This window comes from Anopheles arabiensis, chromosome X, assembly GCF_016920715.1.
Source record: "Anopheles arabiensis isolate DONGOLA chromosome X, AaraD3, whole genome shotgun sequence".
Lineage (NCBI taxonomy): Eukaryota > Metazoa > Arthropoda > Insecta > Diptera > Culicidae > Anopheles > Anopheles arabiensis.
Genome location: NC_053519.1, coordinates 13,628,409 through 13,651,119, shown reverse-complemented (window position 1 = coordinate 13,651,119; position 22,711 = coordinate 13,628,409). Strand labels below are relative to the sequence as shown.

Below are 22,711 nucleotides of genomic sequence, written 5' to 3'. Positions count from 1 at the left end.
TCTCTAGCCGACCCTTCGGTTGTTTGCTGCGCAATTCAGCGCTGCCACCCCGATCGATCGATTGTTGTTCACAAGCAGCAGCAGCATCAGCACCTCCAACCAGATTGCACTTCCCCGGGTACACGGGAGAGTTCATCGAGCCGTGCCCGCAGCGCGGTGGGAAAATGGCGCCGCCGTTCCCAGAGCCTGCAGAAGGTGAAAAACGCTTCCCACACACAAGCCTTCACCTTCCCCTTTCCGAGAGAAATGAAGAGAATGGATGTGTGTGTGTGTGAGAGAGAGAGAGAGAGAAAGAGCAAGAGAGCCTGCCACGAGGTAATGGGGCTTTTCCGCCCGGACGTTTATCTTACACTCTGAGCGGGCAAGGGATGGGGAGAGATTCGCGGGATGTCTGCGCCACATTCTACGGCGTGCAGTGGCCTCCCCCCCCCCCCCACCCCTCTCCCCCTCTGATGAGCGGTGATCTGCTTGCGATCGGTTTGTTTAATGATGATGATGACGATGTTATTGCTGCTGCTATTGAAGATCCGTGTGTATTGAGAAGGGGGGAGACCAAGGGTGCGGGACATTAGAGAAAAGCAAAGACGATGAATCTACTTTCGCCCGCTCGAGGGGGGTGGGGGGGGGGGAATTATTGCCAGCATCCACGACGGAGGTGGTGGAAAGAAATGTGAAAGAAAGCAAGCGGGAGAGCTGTCGAGAAGCTTGACGTACACTTTCGCCCCGACAGAATGTCCTGGGACATGCGCACGGCCCGGGCACAGCTGATCGACAGGCACGAGAGGCGTATGATTTAATTGCGGAGGTTGCACTTTTTGCTACGCAGAGACTCCTCACCCCCCCCCCCCCCTCTAATAGTGAATGTAAGCGCTGGAAGTGAAAGAACCACACATCTGGAGCCGGCGCAGGCGACGAACTCCTCAATGGGTCTAGGAGGCCGGCGCTGCACCGTGACTTGGCACGGCTGGTACACGCCGTTTGGGCATAATTACAACGAACGGGGTTAGTACCTTAGTCCCCGTATGCGGTACAGGGGCCGGGGGTTCGGTGACACTTAACGATGTCTCGATAGAGACCGAGCGCGCGCGAGATTGAACGTTGTGCCCGATTAGCTCCAATTATCATACTTTGCTCGCCTGTTTTGCTCGCTATGGTGGCGCTGTGTCGGGACGGGATGGGAAATGGGTTTTTGATGAGAACGAAGGCCTGTCCCACCACCGGCCGGCCGAATCGAAGGGGATCGGCTTGCACCGGGTCGGGTGCAACGATCATGTCATCGCTGTTGTTGCGCATCAATCCTACCGCCTACGCTGGGTCGTTCAGCCTCAATTGATGCACTTTGTGCCGTACGCGATCGGTCAGTGCACATGGTTCGCCCAGCGGCCTAACTATACAGACAACGAGAACGAGAAACGACTCAAGCTGAACTCGAGCTGATTTGTGTCCCTCCATCTCTTGCCCGTGGTGGGATGTTTTTACGTTCGTATGTGTCAGCTACCGAGGAAAGCACAATTACTCTTTCTCGCTCGCGGGTGTTTAATTAACCCCTGCCGGTCACCTGGCACCTCACCTTTCTGTCAGCGGCCGGCGAATCAATCAAACCGCGCAGCCAGTCGCTGTCGAAATGCAAATCGGCATGGGCGGCAGTGCTGCCAGCAAAATTGTATCTTCATTTACAAAGAAAAGCTTGTTGTTTTTTTTTTGTTGTTTCGCCTGTACGCAGTGTGTCTTGCGGTACCGCTACCTCCTTCTTCTTTTTTTAATTGCCCGAGGTCTCCTCCACAACATCTCCATACGCTGCTCTAGCCGTGTAATGGGCGGCCGTTATCATCAAGAGCCCGGATATTGATGATCGATTAACTCGCGCACACAGCAGAGCGATCGGATCGAGCCTTTCTCGGGCCGTTTAGCCGCCCGTCTACTCATTTCACCTCGTTTTTGTTTTGTTTTTTGTTGTTTTCTTGCTTCTCTCTCCACGTTCAATATTCCATTTCAAACGCTCGCGCTCCCATCAAAATTGGTCAACGTGCCAGCTGGCTGGCTTTTCACCGATTATTTTGACGATCTTTGCATCCAATTTTTTCTTCCAATTTTTTTCGTGCGACTTCTGGGGTGCCGAATGCAGCTTCCTTCGCCCTTGCTTCGCCACCTTCTTTTCACGCTCGTTTTTTTTTTGTTTCCCAGCCGTGGGTTGTCGCGCCGGGAACACTTTCAGCCGGGGTGGGCCCCGCGAGAACGTGGCGACAGCGCGCTGGCGTCTATTTCGTGAGAAACTCGGCGAAAAGTGGGCTCGATCGAACGTCTTACTGCCCCGTACGATTGAGTGCGCCATTGCCTGAACCTTTCCATTCCATCTTCCCTCGACAAGCTTACCCGTTCTCTTCGTTTCGTTCCATGCTGCCACAAAAGACACGACGCTCCACGTTCCGAAATCGGAACGGATCGATGCTGCTGCTGCTGCTGCTGCTGCTTGCCCTCTTTCAATCGAGCCCGGCTGTGAACCATTATGTTGCTCGCTGTGTGTGTGTGTGTGTCGGGGGCGCAAACGATGGAGAAAGTTCTGCCCGCCTGCCCGTCTCGTTGATCTTCCCCAAAAGCATTGCTTCCCTTTCATTTCCTCCATCCCCGCCACCAAGACGATTGTGATTTTGACAGACAACAGCAGCAGCAAACAACGAAAAACAAAAACAAAAAATGCACAACCACACACAAACACATATCTATTTATTGGAAAGAAACGATCTACAAAAATAGCCCTATTAACAACTGTTACGAGTTCGTCAGCACTGGTGGAGAGGGTGGACCATTTTCCCCGGGGAAGAGTTGTGTGGAGAGGTTAGGTTTAGGCTGGCTGGTATGCATTTCATGAAAACTGTGTAACACAACAACAGCAAAAAAAAACTGGAACGAGACTCGTGTTTTAAATTAATGCCGTGCCGATTTGGCAGCACTGGCCGTGTCGATCCGCTTCTTTTGTTTTTACAGGGGGGGGGGGTTTGCTCCTCTTTTGCTTCTTCTTCCGTCTTTTCTGTGGTCCGAGCGTGCCTTCCCAATTGGTGTAATACACTCATTGGGATCGTGTTCCCGCAATTGACGAGCTTGATATGCTGCTCGCTGCAAAATGGGTTTCCACCGCTCGCTGTTGCTCCCCATCGCGATGGCGGGCAGCTGTTGTGCGTCCAGTGTTTGGCGAGCGCGCTCGTAGGCAAAGATGAAGAGGTAAGAGTGGCGATGCTACGTTGACCTACGTCTAGGAGATTATATATATAAATGGAAGATATGCACGTGTGTTTATTCCGCAGACGACGACGTTCTTTCGGTGGGCGTTATTTTTAGCTTCCATTTCCTCAAAGCACGCCTCTTCCAAGCCCGGAATGGAAGCCCCCCGGACCACATCCAACGGGGAGGAGATAGGCAGCGGTGTCTATACCGCGGTGATACGATCGTTACGTTCGATGGTTGCGTCCAGTGTTTATGGTACAATGTTTTACGGCTGAAACATGGTTGGGATAGGTTTTTTATCGTTGCGCTTTGTACTGCTGGAGTGGCTAAAGTAGCTAAATAATTACATCTACACATGTCCACCAACTCCCAACTCACGTCGATATGCTCTAGGAGTCAATAATACTTACTAAATATGTTCCTACAAGCATCTGAGCATCTTGTATCATTTATTAAAAGCAAAACAGTAATCTAAGGGGAAATCCATGAATTACGTAATGCTAAAAAAAAAAGATTTTTAAACGCAATGCCCCCGTTCAGCTAAATATCTGTTAGAATCAGCTATTGACGTGAAGTTATCTCTAATGAAAATGAAAAAGAGTTGTTTTAGGGGTCATCGATAAATTACGTAAAGCAAACCAAAAAAAAATCAACATATCCTGCCCCTCCCTGGGCATATCATTCACAGCTCGTTACGTATGTGGGTTAGAAAATGTAGTGACTCGTTAGACTCATTGACACTTTAAAAGACCTATAATATAGATCGAACGACACTCGAATCCGTCGGAAGCACTTGAATCGAACGGGAGAAAATTTGGTATCATATTCGCCGTTCGAGTTCGTTCTAGGTTTCGTCGATATTATTTTCCCAGCGTGTTTGACAGATGGTGGAAGTCATCGGTGGATGGAGTAAATGTAAATGTAAATGAGTGATAAGTGTGTTGGTTTACTACCCAATTGACATTTTCGAACACGAACAACCGGGAATTCGAGTCAATTCCTTTAAACTGGAGCCTTAAACTTCTCTAAAACTGCACCAGTTCAAGAGAATTCAAAAAAGTCCTTTAAAATCAACTGTGATGCGGCATTTCCGTTACTTTCTACTAGATTCGCTCGGAAATTATGTTTGCTATCGCAATAGTTGGTCATGTTCCCATTTTCTACTTAAATAATACCCATTTTTGATTATTTGTCATCAAAAATCAAAGCTATGAATGTAAAATGAGCTCGTCGACATCGTCCATCGATAGAAGAAAGTCTAATTTACGAACACACCAAATCTTAGCGCTTTCAACACACTTGATCACACACAAATCAATAATTTCAGGCGTATCGAGTACTAATCGAGCAGATATGGGAAAACAATTTCAAGCAAATGTCACTTGGGTAATGTAAACCATAATGATAACAATATAAATACATCTCTCCAATATCAATAAAGCTCGATCAAAATATACAGTCCAGAGTTTTGCTTCATTAACTCGAATCTTCCGACAACCAAAATTGAATCCCACAGTGAACAAAACGAACGTTTGAGTGAATGTTCTCGAATGCCGAACGTTATATAAAAGGCCTTTTATTAAGTTAATTTTATGGTGTATAGTTTACGTGGTACAACTTGGAACTCTGCAACTTGCAAATACAGTAGAACGTCGATTATCCGGGCAGCTCGGGACCGGACGGTTGCCGGTTAATCGATTTGCACGGATAATGGTCCAAGAAATGTCATTTTCATACAAAAATTATTTTATTACTAGTTTTTTATTAGTTTTATGATTAATCCAACTTGAATAAATCGATTAATCGTTAGTAAAATATTATTTTAATCAATAACTATAGGTTTAACAACAGTTCATGAACAAAAATGAATTTCGAAAATATCACTAGACACTTTAGAGCTGCTCAAAAATCTGGTTGCCCACTTGACTATCGCTGCAAATGTTCGCTGTACGTTTGAACAGCTGTCACATTTATGCTCACGGTTAAGCCGCCCGCCGGTTAATCCGCCCCCGGATAATCGACGTTCTACTGTATAAAAATATCCCAATCCAACACGAGTTTAACGTAATTTATGGATGGCCCCTCATATTGCATGATCAAAAAGATATCTCAATTGTTGATGCAAATTTGAAAATAACTCACCATTGCTCGTGCGTTAGTAGCTGCGAGGATATCTTTTACCCTTCGTGAACCTTCGTAATCTCCGCAACCTCGGCAAAAAAGGCAGTTAAACGCGCATTTGTTTATCCCCATTTCCCATGACATACCAGCGGTGCTGGCCGTAAAGCAAACGCGAGCGCGCACAGCACAATCAAAAACCTGCATTCCATGCAGTCATACGTGCAAAAGCCATCGGCCCGGGCAAACGGCACATTAAGCCCGGGCATTAATTGTGTGTTTTGATACAAAATAAACGTGCCCGCGCTGTGTGGTTTGGCGCTCGTTCAATCAGCCAGTGTAAAATGCAATTGTAACGCACTATATACCTTAAACCGTGCGTCTAGCAGAACGGAAAACACTGGATCCTGGGTAGCAGGGTGTTGGTAGAAAGGTTTTTTTTCTATTCTTTCTTTATATTTAGACCCAAAAACACACAACGCTCTGCCTTATTTCCTCTTTCTCTTGCAACTGTCAATATCGGGGAGGGTTTCAAAAACCTGCCCCATTCCATTCGTCAGTACGCAAATATTCGTGTTTTAGGACGTCGTCGTGGTTGTTGTTGTTGTTGCTGTTAGATTCGTGCAAATCATTCTGCCACCTTTTTCCACGCGCTTCTTGCCCCTCCCCCGAGTCCTTCGGTTAAGGGGGCACGCGCCAAATCTTTGCTGCATTTCGCGCTGCCGATTTCAATTCCAACCGGAATGCCGCCAGCCGCAAAAGGTTTTTGGACCGAAATTGAATAAAGATAAATTTAGCATCATTGCCGCTGTTGCGCGCTCGTACACGCACAAGGGTGGGGGGGGGGCGCAGGGTGTGTGGACGCAGGGGCTGGGGCAGCACCCGGGGAAATGGAATGGTTTGGTTGCCCCACGGTTCGGTAACTTCTTCGGCAGCGCAGTAAGGCACCCGTCGCGCTCCTCCTGCGCACCATTTTCCCTCACCTTCGGTACAATAATGTTTGGCGGCGCTCTTCTGGCGACGGCACCAGGGCCCCGCTTTTTTCCGTCGCGAAAATCAAAATGTCATAAATGTAAAATTTAGCAAATTGTACTGGAGCGAGCAAAAACGAGATCAACACAGCGATAGATAGATAGAGCGAGAGAGAGAGAGCGAGGGAGCAAGCACGATACGAGAGGGTTGGCGGTTGGCGGCAAGGAATGTAAAAGGATGAGTTTTTATGAGCTCATAATTTGACGCCATCCGGCGAGTGGTTAGTGGATTTTCTTCTCCAATCTGTATCGGAATGGAGTGGAAAATGGGAAAGTAAATAACTTTGCCGCCGTTTGACGTTTCGGCTTGGCGAGCGGGTTTGTGCGGCGGGCGAGGGAACGAAACAAATATTTGCCTGCTGTTTTCAGTTTTATATCGTGTAGGTTTTGAGACGTTTTGTGACGTGTGTTTTACAAAGCAATCATGTTTTGCAGTGGAAATAGTGTTAATGGTTCGCTAATTAATAAGTTGAGCCTTTCGTTATGGCAAGGTTTTAACTAGTGTTGGGTAAATCTGATTCGGATTCATGAATCTGAATGGATCTTTGAAATGATTCAATGAATTCGAATCTCGATCTTAAAGATTTATGAATCTCCAAAGACAGATGAATCTCCAAATCTACATGAATCTCGAAAGACTCACGAATCTCTAAAGATTAATAAAAAAATCGAAAAATCCACGAATCTTAAGGGATTCGTAAATTTCCAATGATTCATAGAGCTTTAGCTTCTCATTATTCTTCATTTTGGTGTAACAACCGCCGTTATCATGTCAGCCTATACAGGTTTTCGAGACTCTTTGGAAAGTACCACGCAGCCGGATAGTTTGTTTTACTACGGGGAGACGGTCCATGCGAGGTTTGAACCCACGATGGGTATGTTGTGAAGTAGGATCGAGTAAATACAATATTATGAAAATCATACATCTCTAAAGATTTATGAATCCCTGGAGATTCATGAATATTAAGAGATTCATGAAATTTTGAAGATTTATGAATCTTTGAAAATTCGTGAATCTGTAGAGTTTCATGAATCTTAGAAGAGCAAGACGTGTGATATACAGTTCTCAAAACTACTAGAGCCATTTTGCTGTGAAAATGTTGTAAAGTACTGTAAAGTACTCAAAACAATATTTTTTACATTTTGTAATTTTTTTTCAAAAAATCCTGTCAACTTTGGAAAGCTATAACTAAAAAACGTTAGCTAGTTGAATCAATCTATGCACAGTTATAAAAACTGCATTAGGTTCTTTACTTTTTATCAGAAAATTGAATTGATATTGGATTACGCATTCAAAAGTTATAAGCCGCCAAAGCCGCTGGCAACCCGGGTAGCCCGGTTGCCTGGAGTAGGGGCATTGCAAAAATTAATTCTTAAAAACAGTTTAATTATACTCCAAAAAATCTACGAAAAATTCCAGATAAAGATGGCTGTGAATTACACAAATATACCAAATTTCAAGTCAATCGGATCGCTAGAATCAGAGAAATGAGCAAACAAAATCGATTTGGCTACCCGTGTAGCCTGTTGCCTGGAATAGGGTTACAGGGTTTCCCACGATTTATTGGTTGGTTCCCACGATTTATTGGTGCGTTCCCACGATTTTTTGGTCATTTCCCATAATTTTTTGGTAGCAACCCACGATTTATTGGTCGGTTCCCAAATATTATTGGTCGGTTCCCAAATATTATTGGTCGTTTCCCAAATATTATTGGTCGGTATTATATTATATTATATTTGGGAACCGACCAATAATATTTGGGAAACGACCAATAATATTTGGGAACCGACCAATAATATTTGGGAACCGACCAATAAATCGTGGGTTGCTACCAAAAAATTATGGGAAATGACCAAAAAATCGTGGGAACGCACCAATAAATCGTGGGAACCGTGGGAACCAACCAATAAATCGTGGGAAACCCTGTAAGGAGTCAATCTTTCAGTGCTTTGCTTTTCATGCTTTTCATTCAACGTTACTTTTGACAACTGCTAGTCTGTTCCATTACGGTAGTAGTACCTCTGCCTTTGACATAACGCCTCAGAACATGTCAGTAACTCGTCATGAGACAGTCCAACACAATAGAGGAAACATAGCACGTATTTCATGTGTTATTACTTCTTTTTGTAAAAGTGTGAAAATAAATCCTTTTTCGTATTTATATTTTTGCTTTATTTCTCATGTCCATGTTTTTGTCATTGGTGTTTGTGTTTGTGCTGTTATAGTATTTGTTTATTCTTTATTCTTATTTTTAGTTTCAGTTCTTCTTTCGTAGTTGTTTATTGTTCTTCATTTTGTTCTTGTTTCATTCTTCCCATATTCTTATTTCTATTTTGTTTATCTTGTTCATTTTCTTTATATTTTGTCCTTGTCTTTGTATTTGTTTTTGTTCTTGTTCTGTTTTTTCGTGTTATTCGTTTGTTTGCAGTTCTTGTTCTTGACATTTTCTTCGGTTTTTCCTCTTCAATCATGATTGAACTTCCCCAATGATTGGTGTTGAGAGAGTTGCCTTATTTTTGTCTATTTTTGTGCACTACTACACCGTCAGCACCATATCCCGATGAAGTGCTTTGTGTAGTATTTATTCAAATGACACGACTTCATTGCTTTGTTTTCATCACTTCATTGCTTTGCATTCTTAAAAAATGCAATTGGCTGCGAATAATAAAACTGGCAATATAGCTACCACCCGATCGTACCATACAGTGATGTGTTTGTTATCGATGGTTAAAAGTTTTATTGTGATTATGATGGACCGAGCGGCGAGATTGTAAAACGACAAGCGGGAATTTTTATGTTACCATCTTCTCGTTGCCCCCGCAAAGCAATCTGTTTACCACTGACATCATCAGTTTTGCACGGTCTGCATCCAGCCGGCTCGGATCGTATTTATGGTTTAAATCAAACTTGCAAAATAAAAAAAAACACACACACACATTAGGGAGAAGGTTAACCTGTGCCCGGCCGTCGTTACTGGCTGGCGCGCCAAACCAAAATCAATACCACCCCGTGCACAGTGCAATAAACGCTGTTCCAGTTTTGTGTGTGTGTGTTTTTTTTTGCAACTTTAACGATCGTATTTTAAATGCGCTTCTGTTTCTTCTCTCCCGTCTCTCCCTCCTCCTCCGCACAGAGTATCGTTCGGCTCGTCCAAAGGTTCGATGGTGGAAACGCTGGTGTTCGAGACGCCCACCCCCCTGCCAGAGCACGCCGAGCGGGAGTTCTTTCAGTCGCCGGCCGTGCTGGCCGGCGCCGGCCACACAACCGTGTACAGCGGGGGCAGCGGCCCGCCCGGCACCACCCTGGTGCACCATCACTATCCGGCCCCGGGGCTGGCGCACCATCCGCATCACCTGCCGCACCATCACCATCCGTACCAGCCGCAGTATTCCGGGGGCTACCACCATCCGCTGGACGGTGGCCCGGGCACAGGAGCATCGCACGATGACAGCGGCATCGAGCTGCAGGAAGAGTAAGTACCGGAGGGGATGCACTTGCACCTGGGGAGGGTTGAACGGGGTTGTTGGTTTTTTTGTTCGCTTTTCTCAATTCGACCTAACACATTCAGCTCCATTTCGTACGGAGGACAGAGCTTCCCATGCGTATCACGTTAAAACATCCACTGATGTGTGGATAGTAGAAACCAAGAAGAGCACACACACACACACACGCTTAGAAAGCATTCCCACCGCCTGCATCGCAACCGAGCATGGCGGGGGAAGGGAGTGGGCACCGAGCGGCAGCGCAAAGAACAACAATACGGCGAAAATGTAACACGGCAAACGAGCGCAGCCCGGGCGAATGTCAGCATAATAATCAACCGTTCGCTCGCTGCTGAATGGCAACACAATTGCACGACGACACGCTGACATAACTCGGGCCTAGTGGACCGGAACCATGCAATTATGTTTGAATCTTTCTTTCTTTTTTTTTGCAAACGGGACAAACCGGACGACGGACGCCCTTCCCACTAGCCCACGTCGCGCTAGGCGGTGGTGGGATAGGGCAACACGAGAGACGAACTCTCCGTACTTTCGTACGGATTAAGCGGCACGGGGAAGCGGCTGGCGAGAGCGCAAGCCACTTGGCAGATGCCTCCGCAACGTGTGGTCGAGCCAGTACCAAGGCACCATCATCGCATTCGCTTCGGCGCTGCCTAAATTTTAACCAATTATGACAGACGGCGAACCACAGTTTGTTTGCACAAACTCTCGAACTGCTGCCTGCTTTTCGTTGTTTTCGTTTTGTGTTTGTCACGTCAAAACATAATACCCGTGAGTAATTCTAGCCAAAAAACCGGAGCACAGAGCACCAAAGATGCATCTCGGCCGTTTCAAGTGGTTCGAGAAACGTGTTACAAGGGGGACCACTGCGGTTCCAAAATAGCGCCCGCGTCGTTCGTCACCAGAAACCAAACGACCCTGAGCCTGCTTTCCCAGTTCATCAATCATGTGTATGGCCTCCCTTTTCGGGGTACCGTGGTGACCGGATACCTTCAAGAATTTAATCATGATTTCATCATTTGTCGCCCAGTCCTGCTATCCCCTGCGTTACTTTGGCGTACACTGCTGGATTGCGGTACAGCTGGGGCATTTGGTGTATCGATTAGCTCATATTGATTGTGGTGGCAACCTTTGCGTGTGCCTGTGTGTGTGTGATACAGCGTCTGATTTATACATGACCTTTTTAATAGTTTCGGGCTTTAGCAATCTAAACAGGAAGCAATATTTCCAATCAATCACTCACAAGTGGATTTGCTTTCTCAAATTCTTCAAACTCCCGGAACACCTCTAGCCGAGCAAAAGCAAAAAAACTGCTATTCGCATTACATAAAATGCAGCGTCATTAATCCGTTGCACGTTCCAGAATTTCGCTCGAGCGCCCATGTGTACGGGCCACAAGGGACGCGGGCCTGCTTATTGCGAACAGCTAAATAAATATAATTCCCGTAATTGACAACAGATGTCTAACCTTGCGCGCGGTGACCTATTATACTGGGGTGGCGTGGAGGGGGAGCGGATGCCCGGGGATGCTTCGTCACATTGCATCCCATTTACTACACACATCCGGTCTGTATTAGATTACGGCCGTCGTTTCCCTGCTGGCTAGCTCACGGTCAGCACAGAACTTGCAGCAGCAACATCAACACCGTGCGCTGCTCCAACACGGCACAGGCAGCGGCTCTCGCGCGCCCCGTAAGATCCCGTATGGCAGCGTGCAGGCGAATTTGCCGGACTACTGCCTGTCGGACAGAGAGCTGCACTCGCTCTTCTCTCTCTCTCTCTCTCTCTCTCTCTCTTTTGATATTTTGACCCGCTGTATGTATGCGCTGTTTTTGCTTGCAGGGAGCAAGCGCATTATGAGGCTACTCCTGCTTAACGTTACTTCCAGTGAGTGCCGTCGCGGTGTACGTACAGATACTTTGGCTCGTAGCGCGTGTGTATTTGTGTGGCGAGCAGGGCAGTTTCGTCTTCACTTTTTACCAAAATTTGGGAAGTGTACCACTATGGGAACGGTTTCCTTCAGTCAGCGGTGGACATGAGTAACAGTAGAACTTACTCTTATCTCGTAGTTAGCGCCCTGCCCTGCGCGCCTGAAGGTATGCAAAGCTATGTTCATTTTTGGCTTGTTTACAATGGCTGTGTGTCAGTTTTGTTAAAATGAGTGGAATAAGAACAATTTTAACGAGTTGCAAAGCCTAAGAAAGAAGGTTAACTTTTCCGCGACTTTTCTCAGTTTGAACAGTGTCAAATTTCCGTGCTCTGTTCTTTGTTGAATCAGAAATCGATAAAAAAAAATTCGTTCACGCTACCAAAAGCTTTGCTTGGTGGTTTCGAGGCGACTAATTCCATTGGAAATTAAAAAAAAGCGTTTAAATATAACTGCTTCAAACTTTGAACGCCTAAACATATGCAATGTATAGTTTGCTCGAATCATTACTGTAAGACAATTTTAAACATACAAAAAATCTTCGTACACTTAATAAATTAAAATTAAACCGATCAGAACAAAATAATTTTAATTAAAAATTCGTGTTTCTCTTCGTTTAAAAATAACATTGTTGCAAAAAAAATTATACTAATTAATTATTTATTATACTCATTATCAAACCAGTTTATTTTTCCCTAATAATTCAACACTTCAATTCGTTGACCATTTCCATGCGGCGGTATCCAACGGTGCCAGTCAGCACATGACATAATCAATTAATCGAGTGACTGTTGCCCGTAGAAACTGTTACTGCGAATGGTAAACAGACGGCGTGGATAAACGCACACCTTCTGGAGGACGGGAAGCGGTAGCAGCTTCCAGTGAGCTCCATCGCCTGCCCATCCGCCCGTGTGCGCAAGGGAGAGCGAGCGCGATTGAGATGGGCGCAACCAGCAAGGCCAGAACGAAAGCAGGGACGGCACTCACTGGAACGGCGCTCAAACGCGGTTCTATCGGGCGAGAGAGTCACATTCGCGCACTCACTTTATCGCACGCAAGACGAGTTTGATGGGAAGTGTTTGTTTTCTTCTTCCTTCTAATGTGATGATGATGCGTGCGTTGTCTCTAACTGCGTGTGTTTGTGTGCGCACTGGCTGAAGCTGTTCACAACCACACTCATACAAACCCCGGGATGGCACAAATACACACACACACACACAGAGACACACATACAGCTGCGAAAGAGTTTCGATCCGCAAAGAGAGTGGAGGGCGCCTCACTCTGATTCCGTTGGGTGGGTTTCACTGTGTTGTGCGGCCGTGTCGAAAGGGTCGAGCAAACCGAACGAAAACACAATCAAATCTAGCGGAATATCGTGACGACGTGCATCTAGTGGTCCGGTTCCTGTGGCGCTCCTGGCGAGGTGAACGTGTGAGTTTTACTTTTACATCGTTGTTGTTGTGGTTCGTGACTACTTTTGTTGCGGTTGTTGATTTCGGTGGTGGCGGTGGTGTGTATATGACGCGCCTGGTAACACCGAAGTATCGGGAAGCTATATACCCCCCAAAATCGAATGCTTGGTACGTACCTAGTTTCGCCTTGTTTTTTCCTTGTTACTGCACCCTGCTTTTTTTTTGTTTGCTGTAGTTTTAAACTGCAACAAAAAAGTGTACAGTAACGACTGCAAAAAAAAAGGGCCAGTAAAGTAACCGGGCTGCTTCTCCTCAAATGCGCCTGGGCCATAATGGTAGGGCAGTCGCGTTCGTCCGGGAACTAACGGTCCGCCAGCCCCGGGAAGTAGCGTTTAAGGCAGCACTACAGCAGCACCCGTCCGGCATTCGTTTGTAGGTTAGTTTCCGCGTGTTTGCCTTGCGCGGACTCGCGCTTTGACGTTTGAAGCTCGCACAGCAGCAGCAGCAGCAGCAGCAGAAGAGGAAGTAAAAAGGGTGCATTTATCCCACGGGCTATGCTTTTTGTGCAAGTGTACGTGTCTGTATGTGTGCGTGTAGACAGTGTGGGAAAGAGGCAAGAAGGGGGGGGGGGGGAGGTGGCAAACGAAGGAGAAGCAACACACCAAAGGCAGAAAGAAAAGAAATGAAAAAAAAACGGTATCGTTCCGGGTGCAGCACCGGGAAACACAGGCACAGGCATTATAACCTTACCGATTTATAAATGGCCCCTAACCTAGTTTGCCATACGGTTGTAAGTAGCCAGTCGTGCAGTAAACCGTGCGTTTGTGTATGTGTGTGTGTGTGAATCTGTACGTGTGTGTGTGCATGCCCTTTCTGGCGAGTCAAACTTCAACAAAATATATCAACGGTATACCTCCCGGCCCGCCCAAAACAGCCGCTCTTCAATCAGCCCGCCCTCCCTGCAGCCGCTTGCAAACGCCACAGTCAAATATTTGGAGGCCCCGATGTACACGCTGGTACATCAGTGTGTGTGTGTGTGTGTGTGTATGAACGCTAGTGTCTGTGTACGGTGGTGGCCAAAGTGTCCAAAAAAGGGAAGAAACACGCATTCACACACCATTCCCATATTAAACGCTAAACAAAGCCAATTAACGGCCACTCACGAAACTGCTCGAACGTCAAAGTGACTCAACCTACGGTGTGTGTGTGTGTGTTTGTGTATGTGTAATGTTTTTCTTATTTATTTAATCGCTTCCAAATCTCCCAACGCTCCTATAGCACATCTCAATAACAACAACAGCATCAACACACACACACACACACAGCTCGTTTTTCGAATGGTTACGGTGTGCTAGGAAGCAGGCAGCGAACCCCTCCATTCAACAAATGGGATGAAAATCCAAGGATATCCACAAGGATATTGGCTAATTGGCGCCATAAATCCTGCTGCATCGTGCGCCTGTCTGTGTGCGTGTGTGTGTGACCTTAGGCATCGTTGGTGCTTGGTTGTCGGTGTATGCGTGCCTGTTTGTTTGTACGCGAGGCTCTGTGTGGGATGGTTTGACATTTTCCATTCTGGTTGTAGACCGCCTGTCTCTGTGCCCCGTTTCACAAGTCACATCCTGCCCGAATGTTCTCTCTGTCTCTCTCATTCAATGAACCGCTCGAATTGAGCCGAAATGGAGCTGCTAACGAGTGGTTGGGGGGAGATTGCACATCAAGTGGATTGTTTCTTGCAACCAAAAAAAAAAAAAAAAGCCAACAATAAAACAAAAACAAGATTTAAAAAAAAAGCGTGGTATTTGTCGTGTCGTGGCTCAAGCTATGGCGCAGAACGGTTGCACGGATAACCACCGTGCAGTGAAGCGAGCCTTATTGAAACTTATGGATCAGAGTCGCTCAGCTCACTACTACCGTGAGAGAGTACGCCCGGTACGCCTGTACTTATGCACTGCCGATGCTGTCGACTGACCTGATCCCTCCACCCCCTATTGCTATTGCACTTACGGCCAAGACACGACCCCACGCAATTAAGGCGAGCTCGCTCACTCGCTCGCCACGGTCCAGCGAGTCCCGTGGCGCGTCCCGTACCAAAAAAACTCAAAACCGCAACTGGAAACCGCTCCGGTTCCGGTTGGGCGCTTGGACACACGGATCACACCGGTCAAGGGTAGTGGAGGGTTGGGGGGGGGGAAGGGGGCAGACAACACGAAACGCTTGGCCAGGCTCGTTAGCAACAACGCCGTAGCTTGCATCCCAACCTGCGCATGGTTGTGTTCAAGGTCAAACAACGCAAAACCAATTGTGTGAAGCCCCTGAGCTTCTGACACACACACACACACACACCCATGCCACTCTCAATTCTGCACCACTCATTTTGTACAGTAACGCAACAACAACAACAAAAAAATTGTCACTTTCAATCGTCCTCATCCCGCGGTAACGGCCAAGCGGAGTCTGTTTGGCCATATAAACACCCCAGCCACTCGGGGTTGATTTGGCTTATCCTCCGATTCACGTATGCACGTGTGTGTGTGTGTGTGTGTGTGTGTGTGTGTGTGTGTGTGTGTGTGTGTGTGTGTGTGTGTGTGTGTGTGTGTGTGTGTGTGTGTGTGTTTCTATGTGGCTGTGCTTTTTGTGTCCTTTGTGTCCTTTGTCGGTCGATGCGGACGACTGGCAATCCTCCGTCCCTTCGTGTTATTGGGCAGCCCGCGATTTGCTCTCTGTAGCGCACTCGCCAGGACGAGCGAGCATGAAACCCGCTGTCACACAGTTACGGTTGGAAGGGAAGCCCCAATTTACCCCCCCCTCCCCCCCTTTCCCCCTCCCTGTGCAATGTGTGTTTGTGTTTGCTTCGTTATCCGTACGGATGAGTTCTTGTCTGCGCTTTTATCGCTATCGCCGTCATTATTTCCTTCCAACCCTCGTCAAATATATATTTATTTTCACTTCTTTTTTGTATAGTTGTTGTTGTTGTTGTTGTTGTTGTTGATGGGATTGTGCTAATCTTATCGCGGTGCCTCGTGCCGCAAACGAGAAATGCCATTGCAATCGTGTGGAACTCGTGAGGGGGGGTACAGTAAAGGGGTTTACAATCCCAAAAAAAGCTTTTTTTTTGGGTATTTGGCATTGGTTTTCAATCGGTTTGGCGTGACAATCGGTCGATCGATGGCAAATCAATAAGTCGAACCCCCTGGGTACCGGGAGAAACCTGCGGTGAGCGACTGCCGGGTGGGTGCGACTGTTGCTCGGCACCCCCGCTGCATTTTTGTCAACCGAAATGTTGTCCAACACACTAAAAAAAATAATAATAAATAATAAAAAAAAAACACTAGATAGGTGCTAGTTTACCGCTTCAGGTACTAGAGATGTGTCACTAGACTATCAGTGAGGGTTGCTATGAAATGTCTTAGACTAACAAATGATAATTTCGGGGCACCGGATACCAACTATTTCTCACCATGTATTTCATTCTATCCACAGTAAATTGTAAATTTCGACTAGTCATCACTAGTAAATAATCGCTCATAGCTAGGTGCTTACGATCCCAAGTGACAATTGCTCGAAATTGTTTTCCAAAATCTGTTCGATTAGTACTCGATACGCTTGAAATTGTGAATTTGTGTGTGATCAAGTGTGTTGAAAGTGCCAAGATTTGGTGTGTTAGTAAATTAGACGTTCCTCTATCGAAAGACGATGCTATGGAGCACATTTTTCATTCATAGCTATGTTTTTTTTTTTTGATGAAAAACAAAAGATAATTTTGTGTGACGTTATTCTACCAAAAATGGGTATTATTTACGTATAAAATGGGAACATGGCCAACTATAACGATAGGAAACACTATTTCCGGGGGAGTCTAGAAGAAAGTAACGAAAAAGACGCATCACAGTTGATTTTAAAGGACTTTTTCTGAATTCCCTTAAACTGGTACAGTTTAAGGGAAGTTTAAGGCTCCAGTTTAAGGGAATTTGCTCGAATTTCCAATTATTCGTGCTCGAAAATGTCCATTGGGATGTAATTTGATATTGATATTGATACTATACAATGATGGGATGTAAACGTACAAAAACAGTTGACAACATAAAATAGTTTTACACTTTAAACATGCTAAACAAGGACCTCATACACTTCAACAAGCGCCTAAAACATTAGAAAAAATTGCAATAATAATAATAATAATAATAATAATAATAATAATAATAATAATAATAATAATAATAATAATAATAATAATAATAATAGTAATAATAATAATAATAATAATAATAATAATAATAATAATAATAATAATAATAATAATAATAATAATAATAATAATAATAATAATAATAATAATAATAATAATAATAATAATAATAATAATAATAATAATAATAATAATAATAATAATAATAATAATAATAATAATAATAATAGTAATAATATAACTAAAGTTCTGAAGCTGTCTAACTGAAGTATCACGTATTGGGAATTGAAAACAGGGTTACAGTTTAGCTTCCATATTTGTTCTTAGAGAGACACCCACTGACAGCAGTCAGGCTGGAAACCATCCTTTGCCCTTAGTAAATCGTCTATCTAGCAAGTCCAAGCAAGTACGCAGCTACAGTTTTCGTAGTTTCTCGCAAGGAAATCGAACTGCTCGGCGCCCGCAATAGAGTCTTTTATCTTTAGACAGATGGAAAAATTATACCCTCAAGCCGGGGGGAAGGAGGAGTTCGAGTGGTGCGTAGGGCTGAGCGCTAATGCTGATGAGCGCACCCAAGCGGGTGTGATTACGGCCTTTGGCAGAGATACCGAAGACGGGAGAGACAGAGAGCACCACGGAGAAAAAAGGGGAACATGGTGTGAGATTAAACTATTTTTAAAATCTTTCCATCCAAACGTCCCCATCACTACCGATACACACACACACACACAGACACAGTTCAAGCAGGCAGTTAAGCGGGATGCGCACACACGCGGGAGGTAGTGTGAACAGAAATGCACACAATATCTCGCTGTCTCTGCTTTCCCTTTCGTCCCAGCATCCCCAGAGCGATGGGGAAACCGGCGGCACGTGCGTCTAATGAAAATTTCCTTTCCACCCCTCCCATCCCCTCCTACCTTTGGCTGGTGTTAATATACACACACACACACACACACACACACACACACACACACACACAGACACCATATGCACGGGGTGGTAGGCCTGGTAGAAATGGCGCATTTTATTCGTCCAACTGCGCAATATCATCATTCCCTTTTCCTGGACTGCGTCGAACCCCTCGTGGCGTGCGGACGGAGGAGGAGCGGGGGGGGGCATAACTGAAGGAAAAGTCGCTTTGTTTGTGTTACGGCGGCCGTTCGGAATGGAAATCGTTCTGTGAAAATGTGTTCGATTTGCCCGCGCGCGCGGATCAAGCACGCTCGATCGTGTTGTTGTTGTTGTTGTGGCCAAAACGTGTGCCTGTCAAAACTGCGCAGTTGCAAGCCGAGCAGCAATTTCTCGGCAAACTGCTTCGCCTAGAGAAAAAAAAGGCTATCTAAATGTGAGCGGAGCGTCGGCAGCGCGGGACGGAGGAAGCGTCGCGTTCGCCTAGGAGGTGCCTAAGAATAGCATTGGCATTGTATGCAGCTTCTGTATGCGTCATTTGGCGCGTTTGTTTAGTTCGGTTCGTGCACTATTGCACTATTGCGGCAGAAACCAAACAAGCAGATAACGCCTTTTTGCTGCCCAGCGCAACGGACTGCCTAGGGAGGCTATCTTGGACCATCATCTCTGCCAGGCATGATAAATTAAACATCCTGGTTGGGAGTGGTCACGTTTTTTTCCGCGCTAGACTGCTCATAGACCGCTCCTTTGCGGTACCAACGTACCGCAGATGTAGCACGAACCTTACCTTGCTTACACCACAAACTCATTGTGCACAGGCGGGGCTACAGGCCCTTTATAGAGCCTGAATATGGGCAGGTAAAGCTAACCCCTCCATTGCATCTAAAGGCACAATGTACACAACCACCTGATAATGCCCATCAATATTGTACGATGTAATCTTGCCGAGCCGAGCGGCAGCCACACACTCAGACGCTGCCATTGTGCGAGAAGCGTCCCAGCAAAGCGTGAGGCGGCATCCATCAACCCATACCCGCACACCACGTGTGTCACACGTCGCTAATGAAGCGCCTTTGAGCGTGACTGCTCACGTAGACGCAGCGCGTTGCTCCCGCTCGCGCTGAACCCAACCGGCCAGCCGAGGAGGAGTGTGTGATAGTGAAATTAAACATCCGCCCCATCTTCAAACGCTTTGCACGATACACTCACCTACACCAGCGCACGTACGCGTTTCCAAAAAAAAAAAAAATGCAATAAAAATGCCACCGAGAGCAACAGAACCCTGGCAGAGAGAATCAAGGATGTTTACCGACTGGCCGACTTACCATTTTCTCTAATCCTCAAGCCGCCGTTATGGGCAAGAAAATTCTCTACGCGCTCCATTGGTCATATAGGGGGGGGGGCTTTGTGTGCAAAATACACTGTATCAAAGAAAGTGGCAAGCAACAACAAGAAGAACAAAAAATTATTAGAGAAATGCGGACCAAAATTGACGTAGATGCTTATAAATAGATCCGCCCATCGCGCCATAACAAAACGCCCAAGACCACTCCAAATGCATATCATTCGAGACGGGCGAACAGCGAACTACCCGCACGTTCGGGCCGATCTCAGGATCAGTGCTGCTTTTGCAACATTCTTTTTGCTCTCCTGTTCGGTTTTTTTTTTTTGTTTTTTTTTTTTGTTTGTTTGTTTGGGATCGAAATATTCTGACCAGCCGCACACAGATTAGCGGCAGGAGCAATGGGCAGCTTTTTGCTTTGCCCCGAGTTTACTGCTCTTCAATGTATGAGGATCGATATTAAACAATAAATTAATTAAGCCACGTTCTGTTGCTGCACTTCCATTAGCGCAACAGCAGCCCGGTGTATCTTTTTTTACGAGCGCTCCAAAACCGCTCGACTTATTGTGCTGGAAGAGATGCCTTTTTACAGACGGCCGCCACACACAGCCAACGTTTCAGATGAACCCATTAAAACAAGCTCCGCACTCCGCGGTCTCAAGTCACCCCCTTTTTTTTTTAGGTGCTCCAGTGCCCATCGTCCCACGCTGAAATGCGGTTGCGTGATCGTCGAATCGGCGCTGAGTAAATTTTTTATTCCGGTATGATTGGTGCGTTATCGGGTTGCGTTCGGCAGATTATCGACGCGCGGCGAGCGTTTCGTCGGCTGGGTTTGCCTCGCACCAACACCAGTCGGCACTAATTCGACCCGTTTTGCATTGCGCTGTCGATCGCGCACTGCATGAAGTAATATTGGAGCGTATGAATTTGTTGTTTTTTTTGTTGTCGGGGTGCGGACAGATCGTAACCACCTCCGCTCGCCCCGCGCACGCACACACACACACACACACACTAGACATTATTTCGGTTGCTATGGAGCGCGCGCGGTTGTTGTCATTACGTAATCGGTGGAGGAAGTTGATAGGGCAATAATGGCACGCCCGCGGCCAGGGGAGCGCAACACTGGGCGAGCACGCGCGCGCGCGCGCACTCCTGCAGGGGCTGGTTTGAGGTAGGTGGGTGCCACATTTTGACGTCAGCTTCCGTTCCGTGGCTGCTTTGTTGCGGTGTATGTTTTTCACAGTTTTTGGATTCTCTCGCTCTCTCTCTCTCTCTGTCTCGCGCTTTGGTTGTCCCCGGGACTGGGAGGAAGCGGCACACAATCACAAGCATGCGGGGGATACCGGGGGGGGGATGATGGGCGCACGCGGAGGGTGCGATACAAAGGTACTTGTCCCACTGACACACGGACACACACACACACACCATAGGACTGTGTGTTTGTGTGTTTGTGGAGAAGCATCAACGTTTCCGATGAGATCATACCAGATGGATGCGCGAACCGTTAGGTTAAAAACAACTCCCTGCCCCTTTACACGTACTCTTCACACATTTAACTCCAGTGCCAATTCCCGGCCAGTTTGAGAAATAGTTGCAACTTTCAACAAACACAAATACACACACACACACACACACACAAGCACACGAACGTCAAAAACAAACAACTTCTTGTGGAAATAAATAGTCTCGCTGGAGCGTTCGTGGATGGTTCAAGCAAAACACTGCTGGTGTGATTTGTGCTACACAAGGTTGGTGGAAACATAACACACGAGTACACCTGTTGTTATTGGCCGATCCGCCCAATAGGCAGATCGTTTCCAGCAGCTCTAACCCTATTTAACCGCACCGTGTTCTGGCTTGTCGGATTTGCTTAACGGTCGTGTGATCGTGCAGCGAAGATGTTGGTAAAGAATGCAATGCTTTGAAGTTGATCTTGTCAGTAACCGAAGCCATCAGTGAACGATAATTCCACTCAAGTAGTGCATACAAAGTACGCTAAAGTGTGTTTTTTTTTCTCCCCTCGGGTCGGCAAAAGGGGCAGAGCAATGACTGCGGGACGAGAACGACACTCTGTTTGCGTAATATTAGCGAACGTTTGCAACCGTGTGCAACTCTCCGTCGCATATCTCCTGGCCACATTAACTGTAACTGTTATTCTGGGCACAGTTACGCAGATTGAAGCAACAGTGTGTCATCCGTATGACGTGCAGAAACGTATTTAAACTACTTGCTTGTGTCGTTTATTGATCGTTTGGGTTAACGTTCGTCTCTCTCTCTCTCTCTCTGTCTCACTCTCCCCCCCCCTCCCCAGGGGGTGGTGCTCAGCGGTTTAGCAGATGTTTAGCAGGGGAGCGCCCTCTGCGCTCCGTGCGCGCTCGCCCAATTAGTCCGCCCGTGAACACAAACAAATAAATTGTCCAAATTATTGCGCCCATCAAGCGCGGTTGGGTCGCGTGTATGATTTCATCTGGCTTGGCCATTTTGTGCAACAATGTTTTGAAAAAAAAAGACTGTGGCAGACTTTGTATTGATTGTTTTAGCTCCAGTGGCTGATAAAGTGGGGTTTTTTTTTTCTTTTGTGGAAATGAAGCCTGCCGAACTGTTTGTACGAAACAAATACAATAAACTAAAAAAAAAAAGATAAAATAAAACTATTTTTTGCTAACCATCAAAAAAACCACTTTCGAATTCTAAAGCGAGCGTAATCGATTGATGTTCCCTGATACATTGTCCCGGACGGTACATTCTGCACATTCGACAAGGGTAATCGAATTAAACAAACGCAACCGTGCGCCAATGTGCGTGTCGAACGTCTGTGTTCGTGCTCGACGCCCATCCCAAGCCACGGCAACCGGCGGGGCACCGTTTACTGTGTCAGCCAGCAATGCCACGAGCACGCTCTCGGTGTGCCGTGCATTGTGTTAGTGGGTCACGCACACGCCGCGGCTCCTGGGTCGCCAAATAGTCTACGCCCAACACTAGCCCGCAACCCGTCTAGGGAGCAATGCGTTACGTTAGTTTGCGAGCTGATTTTAATCGATTTTAAAACATTACAGT

The 22,711-nt window shown here is 46.4% G+C and overlaps 1 protein-coding gene across 2 annotated transcripts in view; it reads left to right on the top strand.

The window, feature by feature from the left end:
• LOC120906335 (uncharacterized PE-PGRS family protein PE_PGRS10) overlaps positions 1 to 22,711 on the top strand; it is a 52,561-nt gene that overhangs the window by 10,291 nt on the left and 19,559 nt on the right. For both annotated transcript variants that reach the window (XM_040317918.1, XM_040317917.1), the window contains exon 2: positions 9,506 to 9,844. In XM_040317918.1, coding sequence (XP_040173852.1) covers positions 9,506 to 9,844 — 339 coding nt within the window. The remainder of the gene's footprint in view (positions 1 to 9,505; positions 9,845 to 22,711) is intronic.